This window comes from Neophocaena asiaeorientalis, unplaced genomic scaffold, assembly GCF_003031525.2.
Source record: "Neophocaena asiaeorientalis asiaeorientalis breed wild unplaced genomic scaffold, Neophocaena_asiaeorientalis_V1.1 scaffold251, whole genome shotgun sequence".
Classification (NCBI taxonomy): domain Eukaryota; kingdom Metazoa; phylum Chordata; class Mammalia; order Artiodactyla; family Phocoenidae; genus Neophocaena; species Neophocaena asiaeorientalis.
In genome coordinates this window covers 9,847,851-9,866,172 of record NW_020173377.1, presented here as the reverse complement: position 1 = coordinate 9,866,172, position 18,322 = coordinate 9,847,851, and the positions used below count along the sequence as shown (strand labels likewise).

At 38.3% G+C, this 18,322-nt stretch overlaps 1 protein-coding gene across 4 annotated transcripts; it reads right to left on the bottom strand.

Annotated features, from left to right (window-relative positions):
* Positions 1-2,961: 2,961 nt before the first annotated feature.
* Positions 2,962-16,810, bottom strand: CEP15 (centrosomal protein 15). Of its 4 annotated transcripts, none has more exons than XM_024746433.1 (5): positions 16,766-16,810; positions 15,480-15,564; positions 13,941-14,064; positions 5,552-5,626; positions 2,962-3,370 (listed from the first exon to the last, which is right to left on the bottom strand). In XM_024746433.1, exons 2-5 carry the CDS (start codon positions 15,530-15,532, stop codon positions 3,236-3,238), a joined length of 387 nt encoding a protein of 128 aa, XP_024602201.1. In that variant the 5' UTR covers positions 15,533-15,564; positions 16,766-16,810; the 3' UTR covers positions 2,962-3,235. The 4 variants fall into 4 exon arrangements, with proteins under 4 accessions (XP_024602201.1, XP_024602203.1, XP_024602199.1 ...); XM_024746435.1 differs by having other exon boundaries at positions 15,480-15,561; XM_024746431.1 differs by having other exon boundaries at positions 16,711-16,804.
* Between the last annotated feature and the right edge of the window lie 1,512 nt (positions 16,811-18,322).

Sequence of the window (18,322 nt, the reverse complement as noted above, 5' to 3'; positions counted from 1 at the left end):
AACTTACTATCCTAATTAAAGTGGAAGAGGTCAAAATAGAGTACTGCAGTGAAGGGTGTTTTAAGCCGTGTAGGTATTATGTTTGGGCAATTCTTGAAAAGGGGAAAAAACTCTTCAGGGAGATTTAAAACTTTATTTTTTAAACAAGAGACTTTCTTAAAAAAAAAATGAAATGATGTGAATTGGCTTAGAATAAAAAGACAATAGACTAAGGAAGGAAAAGAATGTATTTTGTAGATAAAGCCAAATTCATGGCCTTGTGCATTAAATTTTACATAGCAAAACCTTACACTGGGTTTAAAGCTCAATATCTTTCTCCTGCCTGAAACTGGTGATTGCATACCCTGGTTTTTCACATACCTCTTCCCCAGTCTACTCCCAGTGTTTCCAGTTGTCTCCTAAGTGACAAAATAGCCTCCAAATAAGTTTAAGTTTGAATCTAAAATAAATATACCCAATATATCTTTCTCTCTTTTTTTAATAGAAAAGGGAGTTTGAGGCAGAGAAGACAAAATGGTAAATACAGTTAAAGATGATTTTAATTCTCATCTAAGTCTTAAGCTAGCAAGTTAAAACACCTTATACATAAGGCAGAGAAAAACTGTCCGTTTGACATCACTTTCATTCACACTGCTCCCTACGCATGGGAAAGACCAGATGTCTGGTTTCAAGAGTATTAGGCTTTTTCCTGAGTACTTAGTAAAATTAATTTTTTGAAGTTCAGAGAAAAACTGCAGCTCCTTCTGAACTTTAGCATTTTATGGTTTAATACTCAATATCATACACAAGAAGTGTTCAGCAGAAAATGATCTTTGAATATGTATGCATTTGCAACAATCCAAGAAAGGCTATGAAAAATTCTTGGCATAGGGTTTATTTTGAAAACCCCATTATTCTAAAAAAAAAAACAAAAAACAAATTCATAGTTTTCATAAAGATTAGTGGGTACAATGTAGTGTATGGTAAGGGCACTGAATAGGGAGGAAAAAGTCTCAGTAGATGACATTTCTTTCTCGTTGTCTGATTCCTACTAATTATGTACAAAATGTATATTAGATACTGTATTTCTCTCCTCCTTACAGAACACAATATTTGGAAATCCTACGTAAAGCTAATTTGCCATGAGGAATATAATGCCCTTCAATGGGGTATCTAGGTCTCTTCGGGATTGTTTTTTTCTTTAAACATACACCATGTGGTGCAATCTGTTCCATTCTACAAGAAGGGGGCTGGGGGGAAACTCTGGGTGGGCCAGGAATAAAGTCCCCTCTGGGAGTTTTTGAGGTACTAACTAGAAATGGGGGAAATGGTACAACTGAAGCCTAGAAATAGCTTCCCTTCTGCCCTAAATCATAAGCCAGGTTACATTAAACTTAAGGGTTTAAAAAAAAAATAAGATTTAGCAAGTTAGTCAATTTAGGGGAGAAAAAAACCTGAACCTTTCCTGAGATGGTTAAATTGCTATTCATTTTGTATTTTAATCTAACCTACTGGTGCTTTAATTTACAGAACTCAAAGGAAGCGTAATGCTCAAATATTTGAGGACGGCTCATGTATCAACCACTGTTTAATTTTGGAATATGCCTACTTGCTTGACACAATATTTTACCATCTCAACAAATGTTTAGCCTTTTTTTCACTTGACTAAAGAGAAATAAGTTTCACATCGCTTCATTCACCTTCTTATGTGCATATGCTGGGAAAGATTGGATGTTAAAAAAAAAAAAAAAAAAAAACTTCCTCATGTTCTCTCTACTACATCTAAATCTGTTTACCAATTCAAAGCTGCTAAAAAGCCCTGCATTCTCCTGCTAAATCAACTGGATGGCTAGAAACCAAACTGTAATGTAACAGGAAAAAAAAAATATATCAATTTATTTTCGTGACAGAACAGTCTTGAGAAGGTATAAAACGGTTTTGGTCCCTATGCCAGTTTTCTTTTTTCTTTCTTTCTCTGTCTTCCTTTTTAAAGGGCTTTTGGTTTTTAAGCCAATCCTTTTTATAGTTATATAACAGTTCTAATATTTTGTGACATTTTGTATTGTGACACTATAGATGAAATTGTCATCGGACTGACACTCTGTGCTGTTTATTCCTTAGTTACAACTGTTAGCACTGTAGAGAAGTGTGCTCATCTACCAGCACATGCTATGAAAACAACATTATTGTTACCCACACCAACACCCACTCAACAGGATATTTCCAAGATGGTAGTTTAAAGGAACTTATCAGCACAATGGACTTTATTTTTTTTTTTTAGCTTGTCCTATTGTCATCTTATAAAACCACAAACCAGTTTAAAATTGAAAATCTTTCATTGTGATGTGGACTCCTAAGCAGGAGCTGCTTTTATAAGTAGAAAAATTAGAATTTTTTTTTTTTTGAGCACTCCAGCAGTGGTGGATTGAGGAATCCCAAAGCTATTGAGGGTTGTGACCCAAAAGTTTCTGACTGACAGTTGTTTGAGAAATAAAGAAAATAGAAGGGACAGGGAAGGATAGATTTAAAGATGTAAAGATGAGAGAAGAGTTACTTGTGTTCACAGGGTTGGCAATCTTTAAATAACCAGGTCAAAATCCAGCGACCATTCCCAGCTCTAATAGGTGTCCTTTTTCAGAACCTAGTCTGAGCCCTCCTGAAACTGGCTACTTATTGAATGCTTGGTAGTTTAGTTCTTGCTTCGAGAATTTTTACAGGTCCAGTGATCTATGAGGGACAAAATCCTATGAATCTATTTCCTGATCAATATTATTATACTAAGCGATTGTCACTGTCTTTTCATTTGTTAAAAAGCTAAAAGAGTGAGTAAACAACCACTTGGATCCTGAGCCTTATCCCCATAACAAAATAACTGAAAAGTAAAGATTATAGAAGATGTAAAATCAGAACTACTGGTATTCACTGTTTAGGTGATAGTGACAGTAAATGACTTTTTTTTTTTCTTTTAACAGCACACAACACTCATTCAGCAGCTTATTTAATCAACAGTCCACCTTTCAGTATCAGCTTTTAACACTTCCATGGGTTTGGTAGAAAGCAAATTCATGACACTGAAAGAGTAGTAGGTCTCCCAGCGACGGCCTGAAAGTTCCAAGTAGATTTTCAAATCTTCATTGTCATTGAGGAAGTAATGAGACAATTGAACATGTCTGATTCCTAAAGTTCCTGCAGTGATCTGCATATTCTTTAACACTCAGCTTTCCTAAATAGGTTTTGCAAATAGTATGTGAAGAAGCTATTGCTGCACCTCCTTTTGAATGGTATCTTCTGCTTCATTTGGATTTTCAACACCAATAGGATATGGTGCTCTTCCTAAAAGAAACTGTTCCCATTTGGGAATATAGTCTTCTACTGATGCCCAGTAAAGAGTCTGGAAAAAAAAACCAACATCCAAAAGTAAAAAAGCATATCAAGCAATTGAACTTGGCTCTTCATAATAGTCTAAATGTTTATTCACTTAAGTGTGTGTGTGCGTACACACACACACACACTCACACATATACGTAGAATGCACTTCCTCTACAGAATATTTTATGTTAATTTTAGAAAAAAATCTGGCTACTTACTAGTGTTAATTTTCAAATTTCTCAGTAAAACTAGAGCCTGGCAGAATTACAGGTTTTACAATTTTATTGTGATTTTACACGCCCTCTTGTGGCCAATCTTGTGATTATTACCAGTAGTATCATTTATGGCTACACAATCATTAAAAGTTTTTGTTTACTGTTCCCAATCCCATACTAAATGACTGCCCATACTAAAATTATCACAATGAAATGATTCAACATGAACAACTGCTTTAGAACTAACAAAAAGATGTGACCTGGATGAGATCAGCACCTGAAATATAAGGGGCATGCTAGAGGACTCAGGTGAACTGACCCCTTAATTGTAGGGGGGAAAAACATTTAAAGTTATGCATCCGCAAAATTATGTACCCGCTATATCTTTTAGAAGAGCACCTGATACGGCAAACTGTAACTTCTTCCCACATTTTTTTGGATAATAACAATAATATCAACATCATCTAGCTATTTTTAATTCAAGTAACTTGGAAGTTGAGACGCTGTGTTCCTAGACTGACTGTAGCGGTCTGTAAGCTGTAGAAGCTCATACTGCATTGCTGTATGGCATCTACACGCTTGCATGGTTTCTTGGCTGAGTGCCCGAAGGAGGCCAGAGAAAAGTCAGATGGCAGAAGCTCTGTGTCACAGGAGGGCATTTGATATGAGATCTTCACTATCCAGCTCATTTTCAGAATCAGTCAAAGAGTTAGATAGCATTGGGGAGACATAATTATTCACATTGAGCATTAAAAAGGTAGGGGGTGGGGGCAATTCCCCGCCAGTCAAGTGATTAGGACTCAGCACTGCCACTGCGGTGGGCTCGGGTTCGATCCCTGGTCAGGGGACTAAGATCCCACAAGTTGCCTGGTGCAGCCAAAAAGTAAAAACTAAAATAATGCAGCCAAAAAATAAAAAAAAAAAAAAAAAAAAAAAAAAAAGATGCTATTATTAAAAAAAAAAAAAGAAAAAAAAGGTATGAGGGCTCTGAAAGCTGAAAATGATGAGGGGTTCCATGTATCTATGCATCTATGCATGTGGTCTGAGAAGTAGCCTGACATACTTAAAATAAAGGTCATCCTGCTGTGCGAGACTAGCTAAGAAAAATACCAACCAAGGCCTGTGGTTGGGTGTTTCTCCGCCATTCACGGCTGGATTAACCCCTATTGTGTGGGCCCTGTACGGGCCAGAGTAAGGTATTGGAAAATTCAACAAAGAAAAAGACATGCCCAAGGCGCAACTTTGAACGGGAGTTCTTTCTATCCTTGATCACTGCCTTTCCTTATTACTCTAGATGACACAGAAAATTGCAGGGCAAATTCTCAGCCTTTAATTTTTGAGTCTATTCACATCACTGGTTAGGAAGCAAACAAAAACTGTATTGAAAAAAGGTCATTAAAAATATAAAATCAAACTATTCTATATGTAGCAAATTCCCTTTCAGCACACATACATTCGTATACCAAATACGGTTTATTTTTGCCAACCATCTTCCCAATCTGTTCTTGAACTGAGCAAAATCAAACAGACAAAAGCCACGCTATACTGCATGATAATATGCATTTAAATAGCGTTGGTTGCATTTTTGGTGAAGAGACTGAGCTGCTACTTCTAACATCAGCCAACAGGAAAAGCATTTTGGTTAGGCTGTCATCTTAAGATTTCATGCATATTGTCTGTTAGGATTTAACAAGAGTCATTTCTAAGTGACTCGGTGAAAAGACACAAGGTCTTGATAAAATTTTCACTTGATGTAAAATTTTTTTAAAACCCAGATACTTACAGATTACCCACTACATACAAAGCATGGCACTGTGGACATAGAGAGATCAGTGAGACACATCTTATTTATTTTACTGAATGAAGGAATCTGGGATATATACATACACAGCCACTTACAATGCACTACTAACTGAAGAGCTTTTTTTTTTTTTTTTTTTTTTTTTTTGAGGGTCTCTTCTTTCACATTTGTTCCTTAAGATTCTCACCTCAAGAGAAGCCACCTCAGGCGGTGGAACTGGATGATTCTGGGTCTGTAGAGACTTCTCTGCCGCTTCTATATCCTGTAACAGAAGCACTTTCAAAACAAAATGTATTTAAACCACACACACAAATGGCACCTGTAATAGCAATATCTGTATCCCAGATCTCTCGCTTCAACTCTTCTCTGGATATACAGTTTGAACTGATGGACAGGCACTGACAGATCACTGCTTAATTAACCGGTTTCAAAGAGAGGATGCAGGGTTTCTTATTTTAAAATAAAAGGCAGGGATGGGGGTGGTACTTCTAAGTTCTGCCTTTTTCATTTTAAGTAGCTAGGAAATGCCAATAATTCTTGGAAAAAGAACTTCCTCTAAACTGCTCAGAGTACTAACTTAGCTTTAAAATCCTTTAAAAACAGCCAGATGGATAAAATAGTCAAATATTCCGATAGGAAAAACGATCAGATACTCAGACCCATGCTAGGCTGACCTTCAAAGAGTTCTGGTCTGCCCAGATCATGCAAATGGTATATGAATGACACACATTACATTTGTTCAATATTCCATTTTTAAATTTTATACTTAGGCAAATACTTCCCATATTGAAAAGGTCCATGAGGTACCTGAGTACTTTGCAACAAGAACCTTTCACTATGCTATCTAGATTTTTAGTATCAGATTGCTAAGCTAATCTCAAAGGCAAGTTTTATTGCTAGGTAGTATTGATACATCCTTCAGCTGATGGCATTCAAGTATCGTGCTGTACTTTGTAGTTGAACTTGTAGATGTTTGTGTCTTCTCGTACGTTTGTATAAACACAAGTGTACTTAAGGTTGATTCATACGTCAGTAAAGATTTTATCTAGATCTGCACATAAAGTTCACACCCAGAAATGTAAGACTTTGCAAGTTGTTAACAGAAATATTCGAGCCCTGTTAAATAAATACTCCCCACATCAGCACCTGTGTTGTCTTGTGCTTCCTTAGGTTTGTCAAGTTTCCAGGGTGTTGGTTGAAGGCCATGTGAATTTTGTCTCTCCTTTGAGCTTAGTGAGTTGAGAGAAGAGAGAAAGTTCTCTGCTCCATGTACAAGCACTGGAGTGATCTAAGTACAGGGCTGTTGGACAGAAGGAGAGCGATGGAAAAGGGCGTGGGAGTGGGGTGTGAAGAAGCCAACGCTGAACAGGAGAAAAGAGATAGCAGATGGCAGCGGCGGGAGCAAGGAATGGGTGTGAAATGGAAAAGGGAAAAACAGGAAACTCCCTAAAGGGACTCCCCAAAGTTGCACAACCAGTAATGCACCTGCTGTCTAGAGGAAGGTGATTTGAAGGGGAAACACAACAATTTAGGGATAAAATGCCCATCTATAAGCATGCCTCTCCCATACCAGAAGTTCACGGCCAAGACTCAGGCTTAAAGAGCTCTTGATGCCAATGATACAACAGACATGGGAGACCAAGTCTTCTGATTACATTGAAATTTAAGAAGGTCCTGGGAGAACCACTTTTTACTTCTAGAAATCAAACAATAAAAATCAGAACCCCAATTTTACCATTATCCTAAGAACAGTTACAAAGTTATCTTTACTGGGAGATCTGGGTGCCACTAGCACCTATAGGCAAGAGTAAACATTTTTCTTAAAGATCAGAAAATAAGGATACTGAATATCTCGTAGAGGAGAGCAGATCTGCAACACAAAGAGCAGGAGATGAGTTTAGGAGGAGGGACGTGTGGCCTGGAAAAGCAGGCCTAAGTCAGCCTCACCTAACTGTCCCCTCTGCAGCATTTCAACAAGGGATTATCACCCCTTCAGAGAACTTCTTCCTTAGCTTAAGTCATATTTCACTTTCTGAGATGTTTCGCTTACCTCTCGGACTCCTTCTCCTCAGCTGGCTCCTTTTTCTCTGGTTTAGTCCTCAGGGTGGGCTTTCTTAAGATTTGTGACATCTGTCCCCATCTTTTTAAGTTTTCTCTCTCCAAGACTGTCGCTGATCTAGCTTTAATTATTACTGAGGAGGGATGGCTAACTTTTCTTCCTAGCCCTTATTTCTCAACCTGATAAAACTAAACTCATCTTTTTCCACCGAATGTATTGAATGTATAATAGTGGGAATTCTACCCACTCAGATACCTATGCTGTATCCTCGAACTCCAACTGTTCTTATTCCTGCCATTGAAAAATTCAAAGTTCCCTGTATTGTTCCATCAGGATGTCTCCTCGAGCCTTTCCATGTCATTCTCAATGCTGTTTCATTCAACAAATACTTAATATTTACTTGTACTCATGCCTAGGCTGTATCTCACTTTAGTTCAATCCATACTTAACATGGAACTGATTAGTTTTGCTAAAAAGTACCTTAAATATGTCCTCCCCTAGATTAAAAAAAAAAAAAAAATTGGTACTCACAACACAGAGGATCAAACATGCCTTCCTTAGCCTGACCCCGAATCTTGGCAGTTTGACCCCAGCCTTCTATAGCAAGTTAAATCTTAATACTTCCATATAAGAACCTTGCTTTACACTATGTGCTGTCCGAAGGTAAGGGCTGCGTCTCATACAACCTTTAAGCATCTGAGAATCTAACAAAGTGCCGGGTATGTACTAGGTACTTAAGTATTCATTAAATAAATACAGACAGGTGTCAAAGTTTCCTGAGTGTAAACCAAGAACTTAAAAAAAAATTTTTTTTACAAAGCACCCAAAGGGGTAGGGGGAGAAAAGGAAAAAAGAGGAGAGGAAGAAAGGCTAGTTGGCCAGCTTTACCTGTACCTTGTTGCCTTGTTGTATAGATTTGTCACTAGACCATTTAAATTTTTATATAGTTAGAGAACAAATGAAAAAGCAATCCCTACAAATTTGAAAATAAAATGAAACAAACCTAACTGCTATCTAGTGGTGGCATAACCACATGGAGAATTACATCAAGTGGTCTTAGAACACAGTATTTTGACTGAGCATCCCTAGTGAGATACACCCTAATGACAAAAAGGATTGTAAAAAGTATGTTACTGAAAACCATTCTCAGTAATCACATGGGTGGTGACAGTGCTGTCTGTATCACAGGATACATTGGTATTGGAAAATTCTTTGGGAACAGATTTTTGGTTTGAGGAAAAGAAGTTAGAGGTACAAGATCCATGATTTTTTAAGTTAAAAGTCTTGCAAACTGGAATTCTGGAATTTCTGATATGAGCTCCTGAAGTATTTTATCTTAAAAAAAAAAGTTGCAATAAACCGCACTAGTGCCCAGATAGAGGGCTCTGAACATATTTCCTACCAAAAGGATCCAGGGCTCCTTGGAACAATGGCCAACTCCAGGTCTAAGCAGCAAATGCACATGATGTGCCTGGAAGATTGCATCAGACCAGAAAGAAAGGAAACTGTCAGACTGTTAAGATGCCATCAGAAGCACTCAGGAGCTAATCTGACGAGGCTCTCACTTGGTAAAAATGGGACAGGTTGAGAATAAGTAGGAATAAAAATGGAAATGGATTGAAAAATATCAAATCCCAGACAGCTCAAAAACAAACAAGCAACCAAAACCAACAACACCTAATCGGTCACTTTTGGAAGATACTAGAGAACCAACCTATTATTTTGAAAACTAAATAGAATCAAGCATTCATCATGCTTTTTCCTCTGTGAAATATACCTCAGTGTAACCAAATAATTGATGAAGGGAAGTTTCTCAATAAGTAGCAGTTGAATGAGAAGGAATAAAATAATTGAATATTGCTTTTTGCAACCCCTAATGAATATACTTAGGCAATGAACATCAACAACTAACATTCCAAAACGAGAGAGAGAGCCTGGCATTACGGAAGTGTTCTTCCCCGAAACATCGAACTTCAATCTGATCAGGCCTCTGTAATCTGCACTGTTAGTGGAGTATTCCTTAGCCTTATGTGGCTGCTGAGCCCTCGAAATGTACAAGTCTGACTTAAGATGTGCTGTAGGCACACAATACACACTGAATTTTGAAGGTCTAGTAAGAAAAAAGAATATAAAATATTTACTAACCTTTAATAGCAGTTACATTTGAAATATTTTGTTTGAAATTTTAATAATATCTAATCTGTTTAGGTTGACGTTATTAAAAATGGTTCCTAGGAAATTTAAAATTACATATGTGGCTTGAATTATATTTCTGTTACACAGCACAACTTAGATCTGTCAATTACAGGAATGAGGGGGAAGAGAGGAACGTGTTAAATGGGTACCTCAGTGATAGAATTAGCAATATCTAGAAACTCGACAGGACGAATGACCCAGTTCCTTTAACAAATATATGAAAAGGGGCAGGGAGTACTTTCAGAAATTTAGGAGATATATCAATTACAAATTGGATTTTACTTGGAACCTGATTGGATATTTGAGGATTTATTGTTAATTTCTTAGGTTGATACTGATACTTTGATTTTGCTTAAAATAGTGCTGATCTTTTAGTGATAAATATTGAAATATAGAAAGAGATATACTGAGGGACTTCCCTGGTGGTGCAGTGGTTAAGAATCTGCCTGCCAGTGCAGGGGACATGGGTTTGAGCCCTGGTGCGGGAAGATCCCACATGGCGCAGAGCATCTAAGCCCATGCGCCACAACTACTGAGACTGCATTCTAGAGCCCGTGAGCCACAAATACTGAGCCCGCATGCTGCAACTACTGAAGCCCGTGAGCATAGAGCCCGTGCTGCTCAACAAGAGAAGCCACCGCAATGAAGAGCAGCACCCGCTCGCTGCAACTAGAGAAAGCCTGCACGCAGCCACGAAGACCCAATGCAGCCAAGGAAAAAAAAAAAAAAAGATATACTGAAATATTTACAGATGAAACAATGCAGTGTCTGAGGATTAGCTTCAAAATGATCTTAAGGGGTGGGAGTGAGGAGTATAGACAAAACAAGGCTAGCTGTGTTCCGATAATGATCGAATCTGGGTGATAAGTGCATGGAAATACATTCTTCTATTCCTTCTTTTACACAGGTGTGAAATTTTTATAGCAATTAAAAAACACGCTTCCAGTGTGTGTGATGGTATAAGTGTCACTCTCTGGCGTGAATCTTTAATCTGCTGTGGGATGCTCCCATTCTTCCTCATGCCAGAGTGTTCGTCCATCCTCCTCACAAGAGGACGTTTGTTACCACAAAGTCGGCTTTTTGGGTTAAACTAAATTTTGTGGAGGGAAAGGTGGGAGAGACGGCACTTTATGTCATGAAAGTATCTGTAGAAATAAAATCCTCTGTCTTTCAAATCCATTATGATTTTGCTAAATTTCATTGTATTAATACTAATTGAAAAAATCCCTGAGCCTGTTTTCAAAGGCCGCTACCTTCTATATTTACTGACTAAACCTTCACTGTGAGTTTTCTTCACTGCTTAGTTTCCTATTCGTTCTTTTACTAATATGTTTGATGGAATTAGTCTCTTTCTTATTGCTCCCCTTTTAAAATCATGCTTTGATATTGTTGCTAATTTATTTTTTCAAGTGTAATTAGCGAAATTTTTGTTGGGATTTTATTAAATCTAAAAATAACTTTGTGACAACTGACTTAGAAAAATAATAGTCTCCGCAGGCAGGATTAAGGCGTATGTCTCCATTTAAATTTTCTCTTACAGCTCCCACTGAAGTGTAATAATTATCTTAATACCATTCATGCAGATCCCTTGTTAAAAGCATTCCCAACTATATATTTTATAATTTTATTGCGAATATGAATGTGGTGTCTCTTTTCCAGCTGTATATATATAGGATTGCTGTTGTTTTTTATGTTTACATTTTATCCATTAATTTTACTCAACTCATACCCGTTTTGAAACAACTTTGGCTTCTCTAAGTATAAAACTACATCATTGAAAGATGCTAGTGTTATATCTTCCTTTCTGAAAGTTAAAGCTCATGCCCTTTTAGTGTTTATGATATTGTTCAGAACATGTGAGTAAGGTCAAATAATGGACGGTGATACAGTCATCCCTATTTTGTTACTATCTTATAGGAATGCTGCCAGGTTTTAATGGTACCATTTTCAAGGGCACTCTGTACTTAAGTACCTATCCTGCTATAACTTAACCTGTTCTTGACAAAGGGGTATTAGGAATAGTTACCTTATGGTTTCCTCATCTCTAAATTAAGGGATTAGCCCAGATCATTGGTTTTCACAGTTCCTTAGAGCCACAGCAGTGCAGGCAAGAAAAGGCTGAATGGATAGGGCTTTGGGCCAAAGCAGGTCCACTTTTATCTATTTTATATCTTTGGGAAAAGTTTTTATGCTTAAAAAAAAAAAAGACCTTTCGATAAGAATATAAGCTATATGCTTTTTAAAGTCTCTCTCAACTCAAATTGTGTAAGCAAGTCCTATTTATTTTACTGTCACGATAACTTCTATGAGAGAGCCACTAAGAGTATACCCAAAGTTAAAGAAAATAATATGCGGGAAAGAAGGACAAAAAATTGCATATCCAGTTATTCAAAGTATGTTTAAAAGAAAAACGGGGAAAAACTGCGTCTCTAACAGCAAGCACTGTATCTGGGATGTAAGAGATAGTTGAAAAATGTTTATAAAAAGATTGAAAGGAAATACACAAAAATATACTAATTTCTAAATGGGCAGATGATATAGAAGGTATTCTTTTTCATCTTTGCTCTTTCAAGTTTTTTTTATAGTGAGAATATATTACTTTGATAATTAAGGGAAAAAACACCATACCAAACTGGTTTCTAATGACTATGAAACTAGGTTCATTATCTTCCTTCTAGATATGACAAGGAGCTACCTTCCTTAAATTCAATCTCTCCATTATTGAAATCACTTTGCATCTAAATAGCAAATGACTCTTTCTTAAAGACCCATTCATATGTTTCTTATATAAGTCTCTCTCTCTCTCTTTTTTTTTGGCTCACTTTCAATATTATATCATCTCTACATACCAAGTCTCAACTTCTTCATCTGGTCTCAGAATACATATTCAGCCTTGTTTCCTGTGACTTCCCAAGCTAGTTAGCTTAGGATCCCATGAACATTATTAGTAAGGCCATTCGTTCTTCTTCTGGTCTTGAATCTTCCTTAAAAATTCAATGGCATGCCTTCCCATCTGCCTACTGAAATGCAGCTCCAGCTTAGCTTCCTCTCTGAGACCTCATAGCATATTCTAGCTTTCAAAGAGTTTTTACACTTACTCCTAAAGTGCTGAGTATTCCACATATTTTAATTAATGTTTGATCATACAAGGTCTCTATTTTGTGTGTGACAACCTTATGTCATCAACCGAGCCTGTAAGCTACTTGATCTAAAGAACTCTAACTTATACTTACTTTATTATCCTCACTTTCTGCCCAGAACTAGCTCAATAGTAAGGACCCTCTGGGCATTCATCAAATACTTTCTCATTAAAAGGAAGACACTTAATATTACCTGCACTTGCTGTAATAAGTAGCAAACAAGCCTTCAAGACTTCCAATTTAGATTTTCTGACTTTTCAGTGCAAATTCTAGATTACCCTATATATTTCCACTTAAAAATAAATATTGCAAACACCATTGGGCAAGTAAGACATATGGCAATATAGAATGCTTTGGTAGCACTATGGCTGTGACTTAAATTACTGTGGATCAAACTGCCAGAAGCTGAGAAGATAACTGAATTTTCCTCTTCCTTTATCCTCTAGTGAGGACAGAAGAGAACTACATCATGCCTATCGATGAAAATATTTAACAATAAAAAACTGAAAACACTGCTTTATAACTTAAATAATATAGCCTTACTACCAAATGTTTTAGTCATAGGATCTCTTGGAAGCTTGAATGGAAGCAAACTTTAGGGTTTTAATTATGGATGAAGCCATACAATTCTGGAAGCAAAGTATAGCAAGCAGCCAAAAATGTTACACATATGATTTTACTCCAAATGGGCACACTGGCCAAATGGTGAGGCCTTGCGCAATCACATACTTTGACCACCTCCTCCATCACCATCAAAAAAGATCAGGGAAATCTGTTATCTTAGATATGAATTCTGTGTGTTGACTGTGGCCCCAGTAGGGCAAAATCAAATTGTTTTAAATACATGATAGGTGCTTTATCGTGTTTCAGGATCTCCCTACGAATAAAAGAAGATGGAAGATAGAAGCTATGTCTTGTATTTATTCTCGCACAAAGGTGACCTTAAAATTCTTCCTGTGGTGACTGATTTTTCCTTAGCCTAAGCAAACTTCAAGTATTTTCATTTTAAAAAATGAGAATCCGTGCTTCTGGTCCAATTAACATGGGTTTAAAAAATAGACAGTACCTCATTAATTCTTTCTGTAACTCAAAACGAAGAAATTACAAAAATCAAAGTTATGAAGTTGACGTAAAACGTTTTTGCAACGTGGGGAAAATATATTTAATTCAGAGAATCTTACCTTTAAAAGACTAAGGTTCCTTTGTAAAGCAGTCTCAGCTGTTTGCATCTGAGGGGTCTTTTCCTTGTTTTGATCTCCAAGTTTATTCTCCATTTGTTGAAGTAACATTAATCTTTGTGATACTCTAGAGAAAATGAAGATTATATAAAGTTTAAAGAAACATTTTATTGCTTGACCAATACACTGATAAATAACTCATTTTTAATTGCACCTCCCTTCAAGTTCAACCTGTTTTGAAAGCCAATTACTATGTCAATTAATAAGACAGTGAAAACCTTAGGTAGTTCAGTACGTCTTAAGTCTTGGTAAAATTATTTTTATTTTCATATGTACGCTATAAGTACATGTTTCTGTTTTTGTAACCTCTCTGGTCTTTTGAAATTATTGTAGAGTGTTGAAAAATATTTAGTGAAAATGCAAACTGTAATACATATCCCTTTGTACACATACTTATATATACCTCCCCACACATACGTTGATATAACTTGCTATACGAAACCTTCTGCTTAACACTTCAGTACCCCTGAATCTTATGTTACACATTTAGAATTGTGCTAAACTTCCATATGTTTGAAGAAGCAATAAAAATATTTTTTTCCTCTTTTTCCAAGAGAAAGATGATGGTTCCATATATGAGTGAGAGGCTGTGTTTACACATGCATACTCACAACAAGGTAAAACAGTAATTGAAGAAAGATGTAGAAAGGTGTAAGTAAATTATCAGACTACTTTGTTATACACATAGAGGACTTTAAAAGTTTCTCCCTGGTTATATGCTCATTTTTACAAGATTTTGGTCTTATTAAATGATCAGGTGAGAAAAAAATACACAAATGGTACACCTAACAGTGTAACCATTTCCCAAATAGTTGAGATTTTCAAGAAACACTGTGTTGCATAGGGCTGTTCTTGAGGGTAGAACTAAAACCCCAGGTCTCTGAACAGTAATTTTTGTAAGAAAAATACCTTAGGAGGCCACGGTAGAGAGCCTGGTAATTAAAGGAAAACATGAGAGCCCACAATACAGAGGTTAGAGAAGGGTTAATACTAAATATAAGTGCAGGACTGGCCATATAAATTGCAGGGCCCAGTGCAAAATGAAAATTTTTCTCCTTGGCAAAAAATTATTTGGGGTCCCTTGTTAAAAAAAAAAATTACTGGGGATTTCAAGATAGTGAAGTTAGAGCATCAAGTGCAGGGCCTGTGACTACACAGTCACATACCCATGAGAGCCAGCCAGCCCTTGGTAAGAAGGTTAGAGAAGTTCATTAAATACCAATGTGGAGTATAGAAAGCTTAGAGGGAGAATGAATTTATCTAGATATTAGTAACAAGAATTAAGAAGACAGAAAACACAATTAGACCTTTTAATCTTTATTAGTCTAGAGGGATGATGACATGCCTTAACACCAAAATCTCTCAAGTGTCAGAAAACTAAAATGACACACTTACAGATTTTTAAGTCTTCCTATGCACACAGTTTCACTAATAAAGCCAGGACAGTTTGTACATTGAGATTAGCCTTTTTAAAAAACTTACATGTCTTCATGTCTTTTAGAAAGGCGAATTTCTTGAGCAAACAGGGACGTCATCTTTAATCAAAGCTGCCTTTATAAGCTTTCTGCTAAATAATAACATTTAAAGTTACTTCTACCACATGTCCTCAGCTTTGCAACATTTGATCATTCAGCACCTCAATCCACTGGTTCTCTCAGAAGGGAAAAATACAACTTGAGCTATAACAATGTATAAAATGAAAGGAAGGCACTTATAAACACTTCTACTCATGATACATAGTTTTCCGTATGCCAGATGCATCCCAGAACACTGTGACACAGGTAAATGCAGCATATTTCCCCTCTTCTTTCTTCACCCACATTTTAACCTTCATCAGAATTCAAAACAAACAAGCAGCTGGTACTAAGACTAGTAAACATTTTACTGAATCAACAGAAAGAAAGAAAGAAAGAAAAAAAACAACCCCACTGTGTAAAATTCAACAGAGGAAAGCGCCTAGGCCAATACAGACAGAGGTCTAGCGAACTACTTGGAAGACTGAGTCTGCAGGCAAATATGGTTGGGTGCAAGAGCTGAAGGTGCCTGCCCAAAGGGAGAATGCAATTTGAGCTGCAATGATGTAATAAAAAAACAGGAATGAAAATTCCTTCTTGGAATGAAGCACGGGCTTTCCTAAATCTTATTTAGTTAATACTGGTTGTCTGCTCACCGCCTGAGTGTCCAGCACTGATTTTTTAAAAAAACGGAGCCCTTCCTTCACACACACATGGAGCGTACGACACTGAGCACTGCCAAGGGAAGCAGAAACACCGTCCTGCCCTCAACGGGTTTCCTCCTCAAGGCGCCGCTCTGTTTTCAGCACCGCGGACAGCAATCACTAACAGGCTCGCCCGGAAGGGGTCGAGTTACAGATACTTTCCGACGAAATCACTGCAGGCCAATCCTCGCCGCCTTCTTCCCAGTTTCGGATGCAGCGTCAAGGAAATTCCTGGAAGTGACTCCAAAGTAACTTCTTTTCTGTTGCGACCACCATCAGCACTTCACACTGACCCCAAGACAACGTCTGCCGTTTGAACCGAAGATCCGCTGCTTCTAGGAATCATCAGCCCACGGACCACTCAAATTCCGCGTACACTGGAAGGACTCGGGAACTTTCCTCATCACCCTACCTCTTCCCCCTTAACAGTATCCGCCCCACCAGAGCGCAGCCGTCCTTCGGACACTCGGACACTCGGACACTCGGAGCACTCACCCGCAGGCCGTCCTGCTGTCGGACCTCACTCACACTCACCGAACCCCACACTGACCTCTTCCGGGAGGGCGCCGCCGACTTTGTGGACGTTAGGTCTCGGTGCAGACCTGGGCGTGGCCACGCCACCATCTTTGCGCAAGCGCGACGCGACGCGAGGTGATGTCATCACGTCCTTATAAAAGGAGGGCGTCCCTCACCACAGGCTAGTGAAGTGACGCTTCTCTGAGGAAGTGAAGGTTGGCGGAGGACTTCAGGAACCCCGTGGAAAATCCGTTTGGTGGTAGCTCCATTTCAAGCGCTTTTTAAATGGTACCTGCGTGTGTTGAAAAGACTTCAGAGAGTGAAAATGGTGTCTTAGAAGCCAGAACATCACAGTAGAACGGGGAAGGGGAAAAACACTTCAGAGTCGTCCAGAGACTTTACAGGCAATTCCACAAGAGCCTAAGGAAGAGCTTCGCGGTGGGCATCTGATGCTGAGCCCGGCAGCAGAGCTCTGCCTGCTTGTAGGGCAGCCCCCATAGGGACAAGCATGCTGATCTTTCACTTCTTGAGGAAGTTGTGTATCAGTCGTTGTATTGGCGTGGATGATCTCATTCAGTGAATCCCCACAACGCCTGGTGAGATGGATGCCATTCTCCTAACTTGACAGATGAGGAAACAAGCTTGGTCATTTACGTAAGTTGTAGCTTGAAGCCAGCAGAGCCTCAACTAGAATTCCTGCAGCCCTCAGGACAAACATTTGGGAATAATCCCTTAGTGTTGTAAAGTGCATTCTTAAACAACCTTTTCTCCCCTTGAAATAACTTTGTGAGTTACATGGTAGTATCCTGAGTTATAGAGGAAGAAGTTGAGGTTCAAGAGGGGTAATGTTTTCTTCCTGAAGTTTACTGAGTTGTTGGTAAAGGGCAAAGAGCTAGGACTCCAATCCAGGTGTTAAATTTTTTTCCTTCCAGAATATCTACGTAAAACTTAGCTCCTGCTTCAGGGCTACTGCACTTCTATGTTTTCTTTGCTTGGAAAGCCCCTTCCCCAGTTACTGACATAGACTCAGTTTCTCATCTTTCAGTCCTACTTCCTCAGTGAAGCATTCCCTGAACCTGCAGTATTAGATCGCAAGTCTGTCCCTTCACCCTTCCTCCTCCTTCTCCTGTTTTACTTTTCTCCAGAACACAGCATCATTCCATGTATTTTATAATCCCTTGTTCATTTGTTTACCAGTGCACCCCCAACTAGAATCTGAACGTCCTTTTTATATTTTTGTCTCCTCTATTTGCTGAGCAACTAGAATTGCCTGACTATAGGTGCTCAGTAGATATTTTTGAATCAATGGATGAAATAATTCCCCCGTGGAAATTCTGTCATAATTTAAGAGAGGTCTGTCTTTAGTTGCTAGGACTTTTTTTTTTTTTTTTTTTTTTTTGCGGTACGCAAGCCTCTCACTGCTGCAGCTTCTCCCGCTGTGGAGCAGAGGCTCCGGACGCGCAGACCCAGCGGCCATGGCTCACGGGCCCAGCCGCTCTGCGGCACGTGGGACCCTCCCGGACCGGGGCACGAACCCGCGTCCCCTGCATCGGCAGGCGGACTCTCAACCACTGCGCCACCAGCGAAGCCC

Coding starts and splice junctions, on each gene's coding strand:
- CEP15 (XM_024746433.1), bottom strand. CDS start 15,532: ATGACGTCCCTGTTTGCTCAAGAAATTCGCCTTTCTAAAAGACATGAA. Junction 5,627..13,940: donor GGAACCTTAGTCTTTTAAAG/GTAAGATTCTCT, acceptor CTTCTGTTACAG/GATATAGAAGCGGCAGAGAA. Junction 3,371..5,551: donor CTGAGGTGGCTTCTCTTGAG/GTGAGAATCTTA, acceptor TTTTTTTTCCAG/ACTCTTTACTGGGCATCAGT.